The 15,949-nt window shown below is 42.9% G+C and overlaps 1 protein-coding gene across 10 annotated transcripts in view; it reads right to left on the bottom strand.

Annotated features, from left to right (window-relative positions):
* REV1 (REV1 DNA directed polymerase) overlaps positions 1-15,949 on the bottom strand; it is a 107,604-nt gene that overhangs the window by 12,460 nt on the left and 79,195 nt on the right. For all 10 annotated transcript variants that reach the window (XM_030570402.1, XM_030570437.1, XM_030570430.1 and 7 more), the window contains one exon: positions 12,920-13,153. In XM_030570402.1, coding sequence (XP_030426262.1) covers positions 12,920-13,153 — 234 coding nt within the window. The remainder of the gene's footprint in view (positions 1-12,919; positions 13,154-15,949) is intronic.

Here is a 15,949-nt window from a genome sequence, read left to right as displayed (position 1 = left end):
GTAATAGATTTAGTACACGCCTGCTGAACGCTGTGGGCGAAGTTGTGACACACACACATACGTAATGCGAGCATGTGCAAAACAACTCCTTCCAAGGAAGAGGCACCCAGAAGCATTCCCTCTCCACCCTTATCCTTGAAGACAAGTAGGATTGACATCTGGCTCCTCCTAGTTCTTGCACCCAGCTATTTTTTTAGGCTGGTGCTTTCCACACGGAGCATCTTGGAAGCAGCCTTGCACCTTCTTGAGTGCAGGGGCTACAAATCTACTTAGATGAGTTATGCTGGATTCGGAGGGGAGTAGGGTGGGCAGGAGCCTTCCTACTTCCCTATGCTAGCCCCCTTTGATTATACAGATTTTCACTTTTGGATGAATAATCTGTCATTCATCATAATCTTGAATGGGCCAGAGCTTGAATACAGATATACAGTATACACCTGATTACCTGAATAGAAAGGAGGACTTGGATTTTATTTGGCTAATTGGGAGTTTGGAAAGCAGAGGGCAGAAGCAGCAGCGCATCAAGACATCTGCAACTCTGATGTCATGGTCTCATCAGGGCTGGCCCCATGCACCAGCAAACAAAGCAGGTGCTTGGGGCGGCTAATGGAAAGGGGCGGCACATCTGGCTCTTGGGCAGCAAGTCAGTGGCGGGTCTCTCAGTCCCTCTCTGAGCTGCCGCCGAAGTGCCACGGAAGAGGAAGAGAGGGAGCGAAGAATCTGCCATCGAAGTGCCGCAGAAGAATGAAGCCCACGACTGAGCTGCCACCGATCGGCTTTATCCCCCCCCACCCCCCTCCTGCTTCGCTGCATCGGGTGGCAAAAAGAGCTGGAGTCGGTCCTGGAACGCATTCACTTACTCCCACGACGGCAGGCATGGAGAAAGCTCCTTGCACTGCCACGCCTGCCCTCTTGATTACAGCAAGCACAAGGCGTGTGTGGGGGGGAGAGGGGGGGTTGCGCGCCAAATGGGGCAGAAAGGAAGCCCGTGGACAGGATACTGCTTTACTCTGCCAGGCGGGGTCTGTTCTGGGACCAGCTCTGTTCAATATCTTCATCAACGATTTAGATGTTGGCATAGAAAGTACGCTTATTAAGTTTGCGGACGATACCAAACTGGGAGGGATTGCAACTGCTTTAGAGGACAGGGTCAGAATTCAAAATGATCTGAACAAACTGGAGAAATGGTCTGAGGTAAACAGGATGAAGTTCAATAAAGATAAATGCAAAGTGCTCCACTTAGGAAGGACCAATCAGTTTCACACATACAGAATGGGAAGAGACTGTCTAGGAAGGAATATGGCAGAAAGAGATCTAGGGGTCATAGTGGACCACAAGCTTAATATGAGTCAACAGTGTGATACTGTTGCAAAAAAACAAACGTGATTCTGGGATGCATTAACAGGTGTGTTGTAAACAAGACACGAGAAGTCATTCTTCCACTTTACTCTGCGCTAGTTAGGCCTCAACTGGATTATTGTGTCCAGTTCTGGGCACCGCATTTCAAGAAAGATGTGGAGAAATTGGAGAGGGTCCAAAGAAGAGCAACAAGAATGATTAAAGGTCTTGAGAACATGACCTATGAAGGAAGGCTGAAGGAATTGGGTTTGTTTAGTTTGGAAAAGAGAAGATTGAGAGGGGACATGATAGCAGTTTTCAGGTATCTAAAAGGGTGTCAATCAGGAGGAGGGAGAAAACTTGTTCACCTTAGCCTCCAATGATAGAACAAGAAGCAATGGGCTTAAACTGCAGCAAGGGAGATTTAGGTTGGACATTAGGAAAAAGTTCCTAACTGTCAGGGTAGTTAAAACACTGGAATAGATTGCCTAGGGAAGTTGTGGAATCTCCATCTCTGGAGATATTTAAGAGTAGGTTAGATAAATGTCTATTAGGGATGGTCTAGACAGTATTTGGTCCTGCCATGAGGGCAGGGGACTGGACTCGATGACCTCTCGAGGTCCCTTCCAGTCCTAGAGTCTATGAGTCCCTGCCTTCCCTGCACCTTGGGCTAGCAGGGATAGAGTATCACCGGTCCTGCATCAGTGCAAGGAGCTCTCTGCTGCTCTGTGGTCACAGGAGTAAGTGAGCAGGTCCATGGTGGGGGAGCTGCAGCAGGCTCCTTGTATTGCCACAGAAGCCATTCGGTGGCAGCATGGCCTCCCGGCTGCTGGGGGTCTCCAGTCTATTATCTGAACATCTGGATTTGACCTCTACAGGGGACAAGGAAGGGATTCAGATAACACAGCAGTTCAGATTACAGTATAATCCTCATTTTCTGAAATACTGTTGTGTATTCTAGATTTTTCTGGAACATTCAGATGAAATTTCATGAGCCAGTAGAAATACTGTATGTGCTATTATTCTCTAGTTTTGAATTGTTCAATGTTTTAAAAGTTTCAAATATTTGCCTTCTTAAGTTTTCAGTGCAAAAAAGTGAGTGAACTATTTATGCTCAGGGTGAAACATACTTTCCTCCATTACAAAACAATTCTTGTGAACTTTTTGAAATGCTCTAAAAGCTAAAATGGGTGTGTGCAGAAAGTTAATTTGGCAGGGAGACAGACTTTACTACGAATTGGCTTTGAGTTTTCCAGTGAAAATGGTTAGATTTTGGTAAAATTATAAGGCTTTCAAAAACAAGCTGTACATGAGGATTACATGTTATCTGTAGGCTTAGAGGGTTAGATTTTTATAGGTAAATGTAGATAAACCAGTGATTTCTCTGTACACACACAAACTGATGAAAATATACTTCCAGAGATAACAAACGTACAGACAGGAAAAGTAAGAAAATGGTGCTTGAGAACTTATCAAAGGTTGATTTAAGCATATTAAGTGTGCATATTTTGACATTTGATGTTGACAATTTATTTTTTAACAATTATAAAGCTTTAACTTTTTGAATCTCAATGTCTATGGTCATTAACTGATTATTGTCTGACCTCTCTCCATAATTTCCCACAATTGTGAAAATTGTGCAACCATGAAAATTTAAAAATCAATAAAAATTGAAAATGCTTAAAAATAAACATCATTATCAATCAGATTATAAAAAAATAAAAACAGAATTCTGCCAAGCCTAGTAGTTGTTTTTTTAACACTGGCATTTTTTTTTTCAACTGAGATCTACAAATATTTGTATGGAAGACAGGCTGCACAGTTCATACATACCAACTTACCTCTCTAATGAATACTCACTTCATATAAATTGTGCATCTGCTTACAAAGGTAAATCTTGATGCACTTGACACAGATTTTTTTCAGTTTTGAAAACTCTTCATGCCCAGCACAAAGTTTTCAACACATAAGACGTGCAGTAAATAAGGTAAGCCTTGAATGGAGTCCTGGCCTTACTGAATGCACACCTTATATTTGATAGCACATTACAGTGGAATCCAGCCGAATATTTCCAGAACTTGGAATTACTTTTAAAAACAGAGGCATTTCTATTAAAAATATATTTTTTAAAAAAGTTAAAGCTGAATGGTTAAGCACTCAAGAATCAGGAAATCTGCACATGCAGTATGAACGTTGTCCCTTTGTGTACATGCATTGCAACAGTCTAATTATACCCTCTCATAACTATTTCTCAAATAAAATCATACACAGATATTTTGTTTTGTTTTTACCTGTGCATGTGCACACCCACCCCCCATCGCTTAAAAGGTGCACTCTGTAAGTTGCACTAAGAGATAGTGATCAAAACTAAAGTTTGAAAGTACAAAATTAAATAATTTCCTGACTCTTAAGTAATTATCTGTGCAACCATAATGTCAGGTTTAAAAAAAACTGAACAAAAAGGTGAATCTTGTATACTTTACATAAATAGTTCTCAAACATTATGATGGTATTTATGCCTGTAATAAATTATTAACAAGGTAATTACAATACACTTAGCTTTCAGGCAAAACAAATCTATTGTGAAATTAAGAACTCGTACATGACCTTTCTTATTAACTCATCATACAAAACATCAGTTTTTTATGTGCTGTTTACATTCTCAAAGTGATTTATCATTTGAAATCAGAGTAAGAGGTGCAAATTTGCTAATGGTAAAAAACGGTTACTAGCCTTTGTGTAACTGTTCTTTGGGATGTGCTGCTCACGTCCATTCCACATTAGGTGTTTATGCTTCATGTGCACAGTTGTTTGAGATTTTTCCCTCAGTGGTATCCACTGGACTAGCAATAGTGCCCTCTGGTGCCATGTGCTCATGCATGTATAAGGGGCCCATTCGGCTCTTTATCCTCTCAGTTCCTTCTTGCCAGCTAACTCTGACAGAGGGGCAAGAGGGTGGGTCATGGAATGGACATGAGCAAGACATCTCGAAGAACAGTTATGGAAAGGTTAGTAATAGTTTTTTCTTGTCTGAATGCTTGCTCATGTCCATTCCACGTTAGGTGACTCCCAAGCCAAGGAGGTGGGCTCGGAGTTCATAGACATACCAATTGCAACACTGCTTTACTAAACTTGGCATCATCTCTAGCCTGCTGGATGATGATGGCATAATGGGAGGAGAAGATATGTACCGATGACCATGCTGCTGCTCTGCAGATGTCTTGGATTGGGACCTGGGCCAGAAACACCACTGATGAAGCCAGAGCTCTCGTTTAATGGGCAGGAAGTGGGACACCCATCTGCTCACAGCACATACAAAAAAACAGGACGTGATCCAGGATGAAATTCTCTGGACCAAAACCAGTAGTCCTTTCATCCTGGCTGCTACTGCCACAGAAAGCTGTGTTGATTTATGTACAGCTTGATCCTCTGAAGGCAGAAAGCCAGGGCCTCTCTAACATCCAGTGTATGGAAACATGCTCCTCTGAATTTTTGTGTGGTTTGGGGAAGAAAACCTGATTACTATGAAACTGTGAGACCAGCTTTGGGAAGAATGCTGGATGGGGGCAGAATTGACCCTTGTCCGTAAAGAACATCAGATACAGGGGTTCTGATGTAAGGGCCCTCATTTCTAAGACCTTCCTGGCTGAGATAATTACTACCAGGAAGGCAACATTCCAGGAGAGAGACAACAGAGGGCATGATGCCAGTGGCTCAAAGAGAGGGCCCGTGATTCTCGACAAGACGAGGTGTAGGTCCCACAGGGGAATGGGATGGTGACTTTGAGGGTAAAGTCCCTCTAGTTTCTTGGAAAAAGCGACCTACTGGCCATCAGAGGGCGGAAGGCTGAGATTGCTGCTAGATTCACCTTGATCGATGAAATGGCTAGGCCCTGTTGTTTCAGATGGAGCAGGTACTCCCACATGGACTGGAGAGATGAGTGAGAGGCCTCTTTGGGATGACCACACTGAGAAACGCTTCCACTTGGTGATGTAAGTCATTCTAGCAGATGGTTTCCTACTACAAGACCAGAAAAAGTCCACCAGAACAGGCCCACTTTACTGGATTCAACCATGGAGCTTCCACATGGTCGGTGGAGCAGATAGCCATGATCTTATGAGATCAGGTCCGGGAGGAGAGAGAGCTGCAATGGGGCCGCTACTGACAGATCCACTAATGTGCTGAACCAGTGTTGATGCGGCCAAGCAAAGGCTATAAGAATGCTTGCTTTAGTTTCAGTAGGACCTCATATACAAGACGAATAGGTGGAAAACATGTAGAGCAGGTGATTTGTCCATAGGAGTAGTAAGACATCTCTGAGTGAGCCTGGGCTGCGACTGCGTAGCGAACAAAACTGCTGACATTTCCTGTCCTTCTTGGTTGCAAACAGGTCTACAAGGGGAAACCCCCACCTCTGGAAGATGGATCTTGCTACGTCAGGATTAAGGAACTACTCATGGTGAGAAGAGAGAGACCCGCTGAGGTGATCTGTCAGAGAGTTCCAGGCTCCAGTAATCACAGAATCATAAAAGCTTAGGGTTGGAAGAGACCTTAGGAGTTCATCTAGTCCAACCCCCTGCTCATAGCAGGACCAACACCAACTAAATCATCCCAGCTAGATCTTTGTCAATTTGGGCCTTAAAAACCTCTAAGAAGAGATTCCACCCACCTCCCTAGGTAACCCATTCCAGTGCTTCACCACCCTCCTAGTGAAAATTTTTCCTAATATCCAACCTAGACCTCCACCACTGCAACTTGAGACCATTGCTCCTTGTTTTGTCATCTGTCACCACTGAGAACAGCCTAGCTCCATCCCCTTTGAACCCCCCCCCCTTCAGGTAGTTGAAGGCTATCATCAAATCCCGGCTCACTCTTTTCTTCTGTAGACTAAATAAGCACAGTTCCCTCTGTGACGGGGTCTCCCTGGAGTGCGACCTGGGACTGTGGGACCACTGTGCCCCCATAACTCTCTCCAGCCTGGGCTGTCTCTCACCATGACTTGCTAGTGATCAGCAGCAATCCCCTCCAGGTGTTTTTATCTCTCAGCACAAATGCATGTGGAGCCCCACACCCAGCTATATTGCAGGAATGCTCCCAGAGCCACTAATGAATCAGACAGAGAAAGGCACCAGAGCCAAATCCCCCCCAGCTCCCAGCACTGTACCTCAGGAATATACCGTCTTGTAGTGCTCAAGATGGGCAGTGCAGATTTTTTAATTGGTTCACCACTTCGTCAATGGAAAGTGGATATACATACACCAGTCTTTGCAAAACCTGAGCAGATTGGCCACATACTTCATACAAACTCACTGGTAAAGATAAACAGTAAAACAAATGTATTGACTATAAAATATTGATTTTAAGTGACAGGCAAAAAGTCAGTCAGTTACCAAAATAAAATAAAATATAAGCACGCAGTCTAAACTCTCAACTTTATCAGATGGGCAACATCTAGATGAAGCAGTTTCTCACCTTACTGGATATTGCAGTCCTTAATATACAGGTTTGTTCCTTAAACCTAGGCCAATCTCCTCTATTGGAGTCTTGTCTTCTTCTCTGTGCCTTAGTTGCTTGCAGTGTAGTTGGGGGCAGAGAAAAGGCCCCACATGTTGTCATTGTCTCTGTTTTATAACCTCAGTCCCATGTGCTTGGGGAGCACAAGTCCTGGCATGTCTCGGGGCATTGCTGAATCTCCAGGAAAGGTTGAGCAATTCCCCTGGTGTGGCCACATGCAAGTAAGTTATTGCATTATAGCTCCCTTGCTGGACAATGGTTGTTGGTGGGTTGATTAATACCCCACCAGGTGCTGGTTACTTTCCTTGCTGCAGCCTCTGGGGAGTGAATATCTGGCTGATTCCCTAACTTACAGCGTGTTTTAGTGATGACCATACCACACAATTCTCATAACTTCATATGCATTAATGATATACATATATAGATAGAGAAATTACTTTCAGCACATCATAAGCTTTCCCGTGATACCTTACAAGGCATGCTTTATATATAAAAATCAGGACATTCCCCCAAGATACAGAATGTGTCACTGTCATAAACAGATAGCTAAGGGTTAATGTCTCATTCACCTGGAAAGGAGTAACCTGAAACACCTGACCAGAGGACCAATCAGGAAACAAGACTTTTTCAAATCTGGGTCATAACATTTTTCCCAGATTTGAAAAAGTCTTGTTTCCTGATTGGTCCTCTGGTCAGGAGTTTCAGGTTACTCCCTTCCAGGTGAAAGAGACATTAACCCTTAGCTATCTGTTTATGATAGTCACCCTCAGCCTCTCCTCATAAGTAATGTGCCCCAGCACCCTAAACATTTTCGTTGCCCTCTGCTGGACTCTCTCCAATTTGTCCACATCCTTTCTGTAGTGGGGAGCCCAAAACTGGACACAATACTCCAGATGTGGCCTCATCAATACCAAACAGAGGGGAATAATCACTTCCCTCCATCTGCTGGCAATGCTCCTACAAATGCAGCCCAATATGCCATTAGCTTTCTTGACAACAAGGGCACATTGTTGACTCATATCCAGCTTCTTGCCCACTGTAATCCCCAGGTCCTTTTCTGAAGAACTGCCGCATAGCCAGTCAGTACTGAGCCTGGGATTCTTCCGTCCTAAGTGCAAGACTCTGCACTTGTCCTTGCTGAACCTCATCACATTTCTTTTGGCCCAATCCTCCAATTTATCTAGGTCACTCTGGACCCTATCCCTCTCCCCCAGCTTAGTGTCATCCGTGAACTTGCTGAGGGTGCAATCCATTAAATGAAGATGTTGAACAAAACTGGCCCCAGGACCAACCCCTGGGGCACTCTGCTTGATACCGGCTGCCAACTGGACATCGAGCTGTTGATCGCTACCTGGTGAACCCGATGATTTAGCCAGCTTTCTATCCACCTTACAGTCCATTCATCCAATCCATACTACTTTAACTTGCTGGCAAGAATATTGTGAGACACAATATCAAAAGCTTTGCAAAAAAAAAAAGTCAAGGTATAGAAGCTTTGTGGTGGATGGAGTGCTTTGCACAGAAGTCTCACAAGCGAATGGCCTCTTGACAGAGGGTGGATGAGTGTGCTTCTCTCTGTTTGCTGATGTAAAACATGGCTGCCATCTGCCATGTTGTCCATGAGTACTCGCACTACTTTGCCTGCGATCTGGGGTAGAAACACCTGGCATTCTAGGTGGACTGTTCTGAACTCTCAGACGTTTGTATGCAAGGACAGCTCCTCCTGAGACCACACACCTTGAATACGGAGATGCTCAAGGCGAGCCTCCCAAACTAGACCAGATATGTCAGAGATTTGGGATACTGATGGCTGGGGAGTGACAAAGGGATCCCTCCACCAGTTGACGGAGGTGAGGACCGGGGCAGGAACTGTAAGCATGAAGTCCAAAAGGTGACGGCTCAGTGACAACACTGAGGCCAGCCAAGCTTGAAGGGGTCTGAGGAGCAGTCTTGCGTGCTGTACTATGTAGGTGCACACTGCCACGTGACCTAAAAGTCTGAGGCAGAAACTGGCTCTCGTCATGCAGTGGACCTTGATCTTTGATATCAAAGCCGACAGTCTCTGGAAGCTCACCTCTGGGAGGAATGCTCTGGCCCGGGTAGAATCAAGCACCACCAGGATAAACTCTATCCTCTGGACGGGGAGGAGAGTTGACTTGCTCATTTATCAATAGGCCCAGGGCTCAGAAGGTAGCTTGGACCAGACTGATGCTGGCTTACACGTGGGCCTCCAACCAGCTCTTGATCAGCCAGTTGTCAAGGTAAGGGTAGACTCTGCCTTCACATCATGCAGCTCTAACTCCTGAGTATTGGTACTGGGCTCAGTACTGGAATCTGAGTGGCACAACGGAGTGGCCCTTCTCTCTCTCACAACTGTGTATGAATGGCTGAAAGGCACCCCCAGTACCAGGGGAAAACCCCATGGATTTCTGCATGAGCCACTGCCCACCAAGCCAGAGTCAGTCCCCCCCTCACACTAGGATCTGACGAAACGTAGGTAGGGTACTGGTATTGGCCCCTTGATTGGATGCCCACTTCACCTCCAATCCCGAAAACAAGTCAGTTTGGAGGGATTGTAGGGGACTGGAACCCCTTGCTTCTGTCAGTCAGGGCCAAGGGTTCAGGAAACGGTGCTGGAGCAATGAACTCTTTGCCGACATCTGCAGGATCAGTTTCCCTCTGGTCGGTACCAGTGGACCCAGTGCTGGATAGGCGCTCAAGACAACATGCTCCATTCTGCTCGATGACTTCATCGGTGCCAGAACTTGCTGCCGTTTGGTCCCTGGCCACTGCAAATGCCTCCAGGGTGAACTGCACTGAAATCCTGCTTGTGCCATGATGACCCCATGGTATCGGTGGATGGTCCTGTACTAGACTCGGCGGCATCTGCGAACAGGGTGGAGTCAATAGTACCACAAGCAGAGTTGGGGTAAAGGAGTGGACAGACACAGGTTTCCCACTGTTGCACTCCCTGTGTTTGTCCTTCCTCAATTCTGGGGAACGTCCCCTCTCGGATCATTGTTTCTTGTGTTTCTTCCTCAGCGCTGGTGAAGGGGGTGAAGGGGAACGGAGCTGGGAGAACAGTGCCACTGGAGGAGCACTCCGCACCAATGTCTGACCAGCCTAATCTTCCTGTCCTTTTTTCATATGAGGCTTGAACTGGCAGCAGATCTGGCAATGCTCTCGAACGTGATCCTCCCCCAGACATTTCAGACAGGTGGAGTGCAGGTTGCCCACTGGCACGGGCTTGCAGCAGGAGGTACAAGATTTGAAGCCCGGAGATCGGGGCACGCCTGCCCCCGTGGGCAGAGGATGCCTTTCTAAGCTAAATGTGGAGGATTTAACTATATACACTACTACTAAAAGAAATAACTGAAGGTAACTAAATTTGTGAAAGAAAGGATGGAATAACAGAATCACTGACTAAATGTCTCGCTAAGGCAAGAGAAGTTGTTCCAGCGACTGTCACGGGTGGTCAGATGGAACAGAGAGCGCAGGGCCAAATAGGCCCCTTTTACTGGCACATGAGCAGGTGGCGATAGAGCTAGTCCAATGGATACCACTGAGGGAAAAATCTCCGGCGACTGCGCATGTGGCATGCGCACACCTAACATGGAATGGACATGAGCAAGCACTCGAAAAAACTAACTTCAACACAGCAAACACATGCCATTCAGTTTTAAATATCTGTAAATACTCGTATTCTTTACCACTTAAATGCTCTGCTTTAAGCTTCAAATCTTGCCAACTTTTATAGATTTTTCTATATTCCAAATGATTACTATAGAGGCTAACGGAAATGAATTAAACCTATATGGATTCTTACAATACAAACCTTAGAATTAACAAGTGAAACTTACCATAAATTTCCCAATGAACAAATCAGTCACCTAATTAACCAGGCAACCACTCATATAAAAGCAATTCAGACAAAAATGGTGCAGAGTTGAAAAAAATTAACCTAATTAAGCAATAAGAAACTGCAGGATGTAAACTGTGTAATAATTTACCTCTACTGAGTTGTTATAGCTAAAATTCTCCAGCCCTAAAATCCTCCTGCCGCAGAATGACAGTAATATTTCAATTTATGGAGTGTACTACTGTACTAATTCATTAAGTTTCAAATATAAATAACTTTTTTTCTGTTACACTCATATGGACAAATTGGAAAGCATCTAGAGGAGAGCAATACAAATGAAAAAAGGTTTAGAAAATCTGATTTATCAGGAAAGGTTAAAAGAATTGGACATGTTTAGTCCTGAGAAAAGAAGACTGAGGAGGGACTTGCTAACTGTCTTCCAATGTGTTAAGGGCTGTTAAAGAGGACGATGATCAATTGGTCTCCAAGTCCTCTGAAAGTAGGACAAGAAGTAATGCACTTAATCTGCAGCAAGAGAGATTTAAGTTAGAATATTAGGAAAAACTTTCTAATGATAAGGGTATTTAAACTCTAGAATAGGCCTCCAAGGGAGGTTGTGGAGTTCCTGTTATTGAAAGCTTTTAAAAACAAGTTGGACACTGTCAAGGATGGTCTAGGTTTACTTATTTGTGCAATGGCAAAAGGGGCTGGACTGTATGGCTTCTTGGGGCCCTTCCATCCCTACACTTCATCTATGATATATTCTCCCATAATGATGTAGTTATGACATAAAGACCATATCTTGTTTTAAATTAAGATACTACTTCAATAGTAACAACTTTAAGAACTGGTGCACTCATGTTACTTTTAGTTTTGAGAACTTGGGCTTGGATCTACAAAGGGACTTTGCCACAATGCCTAACTTTTAGATGCATACAAAAATCACTGGAATCCACAAAGCCTGAGTTAGGCACCTAAGAACAGGATGCACAAAAGCCAGGACACTAGGTGGGACCACCTGAGCTAGCCAATGGGAAATGGTGATGAGAGAAGTATGTCCTAAACCCTGTCCCTCAAGATTTCAGCACCTAAGTGCAGGCTGCAGGGAGGCACCTATCTCTGTTTGAAATCCACAACTGGAAACCCATCTCCCCTTTCTTGGAGTTAGACAGCTTAGGTGGCTAAGCTGTTTTTGCAATTTCACACAAAACATCTGGGGGAGGGGGAAGGGGGACAGGCATCTATTACAACCTTTAACCCAGTGGTTAGGGTACTCAGCCAGTGCTTAGGAGATCCCAGTTCAATTTCCCTCTCTGCCTAATAGGATGTATAGTGTCCTGAAACAGTGAATGGAGAATTAGCTCCCTGTTGCTGCTAATGAATTTTAAATGAAGTCTATAACAAGATCTTTCAACATCCATCTCCAACATATGTGATCCCCTGGGACTGAAGAAAGGATGACCAGCCTTGGATGAATAGTATCTATCTACCACTTCAAGCCATCATGCTATAAACCACTTGTGCACTCCCCTGATCCTGGTCCTGCTGTGCACCAGTCCAGTAGCCTTCATGGATTTAAAATAGTCCTTAGGCTGGTCTAACTTGCAACAGCAGCCAACAGCCTCAAGCAACTAATACGGCATCTGGGAATAGCTGGGACCCATGGAAGCTCCTGTCATGCCTCCTTTTCCCCCTGACAAAAAACACACTAAACTAAACTGGCAGGCACATGTGTGGCTTGGGAGCTACTACACTAGCTTTATGCCATCAAAAGATTCATCTATAATGGGCTGATCCTCCAGTGGCTAGTTAAGCTGATTTTAGGACTGCCTTGCACTGGTAATGCAATGTAACACAGCTGCAGTGCAAGGAAAAAACTGTTCATATATCTCATTTTATTGCAAAATGAGGGATAATTGCAGAGCCTTTTCATCAACAACAACAAAAAATAACTTTTCAAGACACGGATGCAGAAATAATGGCAACTATAAATCTTTAACATGTATTATACTTTTCCGGAGTCCAGGATAAAAGTTCTAAAAGGTACAGAGACCAATATGTAGTGGCCTACGGGTGGGCTCTGAACGACTCACAAATTCTAATAATTTTGCCTGGACAAATGAAGTTCTTAACTATTATTACTACAGATTCAAAGCTCATATTTGTTGACACCATGTTAAAGCCCACTTATTTTAGAGTATACTCTACCTGCGAGAATGCTGGCAGGGCTATTACATTAATTCCTGTATCACTATTTGATTCTTGGAGGTCTGGTATTTGTAAGAGAACTGCTCCAACTGGCTGTGGTAGAAACTCATTGTTACACCCATTTATGGGCTCTTTTTTGCTGTCACCATAAGTCTCTGCCTGTTGAATGGCGTACATTTGCTCTACTTGTTCTCTGAGATCAGATGGCAGTGCTTCCAAGACAGATTGATCTAACTGCAAATAAAATAAAATAAAATAAAATAAAAAAAGTCATTAGATTTTCTGAGAACCAAGAACATAAGTACATAAAAACAGTTTAAAAGAGTCATAGTATTTATTTTATAAACTGAAATTAGAAGAAATTAAAACACAACAACTAACATCCTAATTTGTATACACAAGCTGACTTCAGAATCTGATAGTACTGAATGTTGTAGCAGCTGTATTAAGTAAAAGGCAAAATTAAGTTAGTATACATAAATGCTTAGTCTTGTATTTTTTAAAATAATATTTAACATAGTAAATATAATTCCTATATAAACTTCCCTTCACATTAATTTAATCTTCATTATAACCCTAAATAACTAATCAGATAAGATATTGGCAACATGTATATTGATTTGAACATAAAAGTCTACTATCTGGTCTAAAGCAGTTGACTGATCATTCAACAATACAGCAATTGAGTGATCATTCAGTTTAGTGCCAGGATATTTTTATATATATATGCTCCAATTTACTTTGGTGTTACTAATCTGGTGTATTTATAGCAACATCAGATTTCTCACTGCCATATTTGTAACATGGGCTTTTTTAGTACAGTCAGTAAATTCAGGATATGCTTTTTCCCCCAAACCATAAATACCATTCAATAATCAAGTCAGTTCTCAACAGTTGGTCCTAGAGGTAGATTCCGATAAAACATAAAATTACTAACATTGAACAAATGAAATGGTGCATCAGATTCCAAAAGCTGAAGTATGTAATTGCAGCTCCCTGAGTGACAGAGAGTATGACTGATAATCACAATAGGAACATCTTAAATGTAGATTTGAATTCATGTTGCTCAAAATTATTATTTATTATTGTAGTACCTAGGAGATCCAGACAGAGGCCAGGACTACATTGTTGGAGGCCAGTGGTGGGCAACCTGAGGACCACCAGGGTAATCCGCTGGTGGGCCAGGAGACGGTGTTTACATTGACCCTCTGCAGGCACGGCAACCCACAGCTCCCAGTGACCACAATTCGTTGTTCCCAGCCAATGGGAGCTGCAGAAAGCGGTGCGGACCGCAGGGCCACTGGGAGCTACGGGTGGCCATGCCTGTGGACAACACTGTCTCACAGCCCACCAGTGGATTACCCTGATAGGCCGTGTGTGGCCAGCAGGCTGCAGGTTGCCCACCACTGTTGGAGGCTCTGTACAAATACAGAGCCTCCAACAGTGGTGGGCAACCTGTGGCCTGCTGGCCACACAGAACAAATACAGAACAAAAAGAAAGTCTCTAAAATGAAAGGGAAATAGCAAATCTGCACAGAATGAAATGCTGCATTTGCTAGTAAGTCTTGCAAATATAGGTTTCAGGGGAGTATTCTGAATGCTTTCTTCTACTGATTATCCTTGAGAAAAATTTAAAAATCTCATACCTAGGGCACAGACTAGGGGTATATAATTGCAGTAATTTATCAAAAAAAGGAAATATAACATTAAATATAGGAGTTTATTTTGTTAGGTCAGAGTCTATTTTATACTTTTCTCTCTCATTTGCAGAGCTTCTCCTTTTGTAAATATGTCTAGGAAATGATTGTGTTGGTACACAAAGAAACCTTAAGAAAGTAGAAAGTAATTCTGAGCTTTTGAAGTTTAGTAGTGTTATGCATGGGAAAAAGTCTCCAATGGTTGACTATCCTAGTATGGGATCTCATCTTTTAAAAGTTAAACTTCCAGTCCCAAAGAAGCACAAGGCAGCCTGCATACTGAGAAAATCAGTGAAAATTCTGGTGCTATATCAAAGTACCCAACTACCTTTTTCCATATTTGCAGAGTGATCTTTAAGACATTATTTTATCTGATCTCCTGAGGGAGCAAAAAGTCTTCACCATAAATGAGGTTGGAAAGAATAAAAGGAGAGCACCACGCTGTTTCAACTCTTTGGTTCTTTGGGACAATCTTGAATTTCTGAATAATCTAACCATTTCTAAGCATACTGAATTAGAGTACAAGAAGAGTGAGCTTTTCAAATTCTATTACTTTTCTATTTTGTTTAATGTATTAAACAAAATTAACATGGCAAAATCTGAACTGTGTCATTTGAACCTTTTGAATTAGTTGTGTTACCAATTAATGAGTACGGTAAAGTGTAACCTTGTACGGAGCAGAATTCTTATTTAGCTCTCGTCAGGTATTAGGATGAGCAGGTGTGAATATCAGGATTATAACAAAAGGATACTAACAGTGCTTAAGAGCTCTACCTTCATGAAAAACATAAATGGTACTTTGTAAAAGTCCCCTTTAATAGTTCATTAGTAATTAGCCTATATGGAAAATAGTCCCTATTAATAACATAATAATTAAAGCTCGGCACATACTACAGAATTTAAAAAAATACATATTTAAATTCCTAACAGAGTATTGACATTTTTATTATATACTAGTATTAACACAAAAAAGTTTTGTAACTCTGAGTTAAGTTTTCAGAATTTAATGATTTTTAAAGCCAAGGTTTGTATTTCTTTAAAGAGCTTTAGAATTGCTGGGTGTAGGGTAATTCAATACCTGATGTCATAAACAGATAAGTAAGAGTTAATAGAACAAAAGTGCTTCATATCTCTTTTCCCTGGAAAGGGTTAACAAGAACAGTGAGCCTGGCTGTCACCTGACCAGAGGAACAATCAGAGGACAGGATACTTTCAAATCTTGAGGGAGGGAAGTTTTTGTGTGTGCTGTTAGTTCTTGGTGGTTGTTCACTCTGGGGGCTCAGAGGGACTAGATCTGCAACCAGGTTTCTCTCCAATCTCTCCGATACAGGCT

This window comes from Gopherus evgoodei, chromosome 1 (assembly GCF_007399415.2).
Source record: "Gopherus evgoodei ecotype Sinaloan lineage chromosome 1, rGopEvg1_v1.p, whole genome shotgun sequence".
NCBI classification, from domain to species: Eukaryota; Metazoa; Chordata; order Testudines; family Testudinidae; genus Gopherus; species Gopherus evgoodei.
This window is presented reverse-complemented; position numbering and strand designations above follow the sequence as displayed.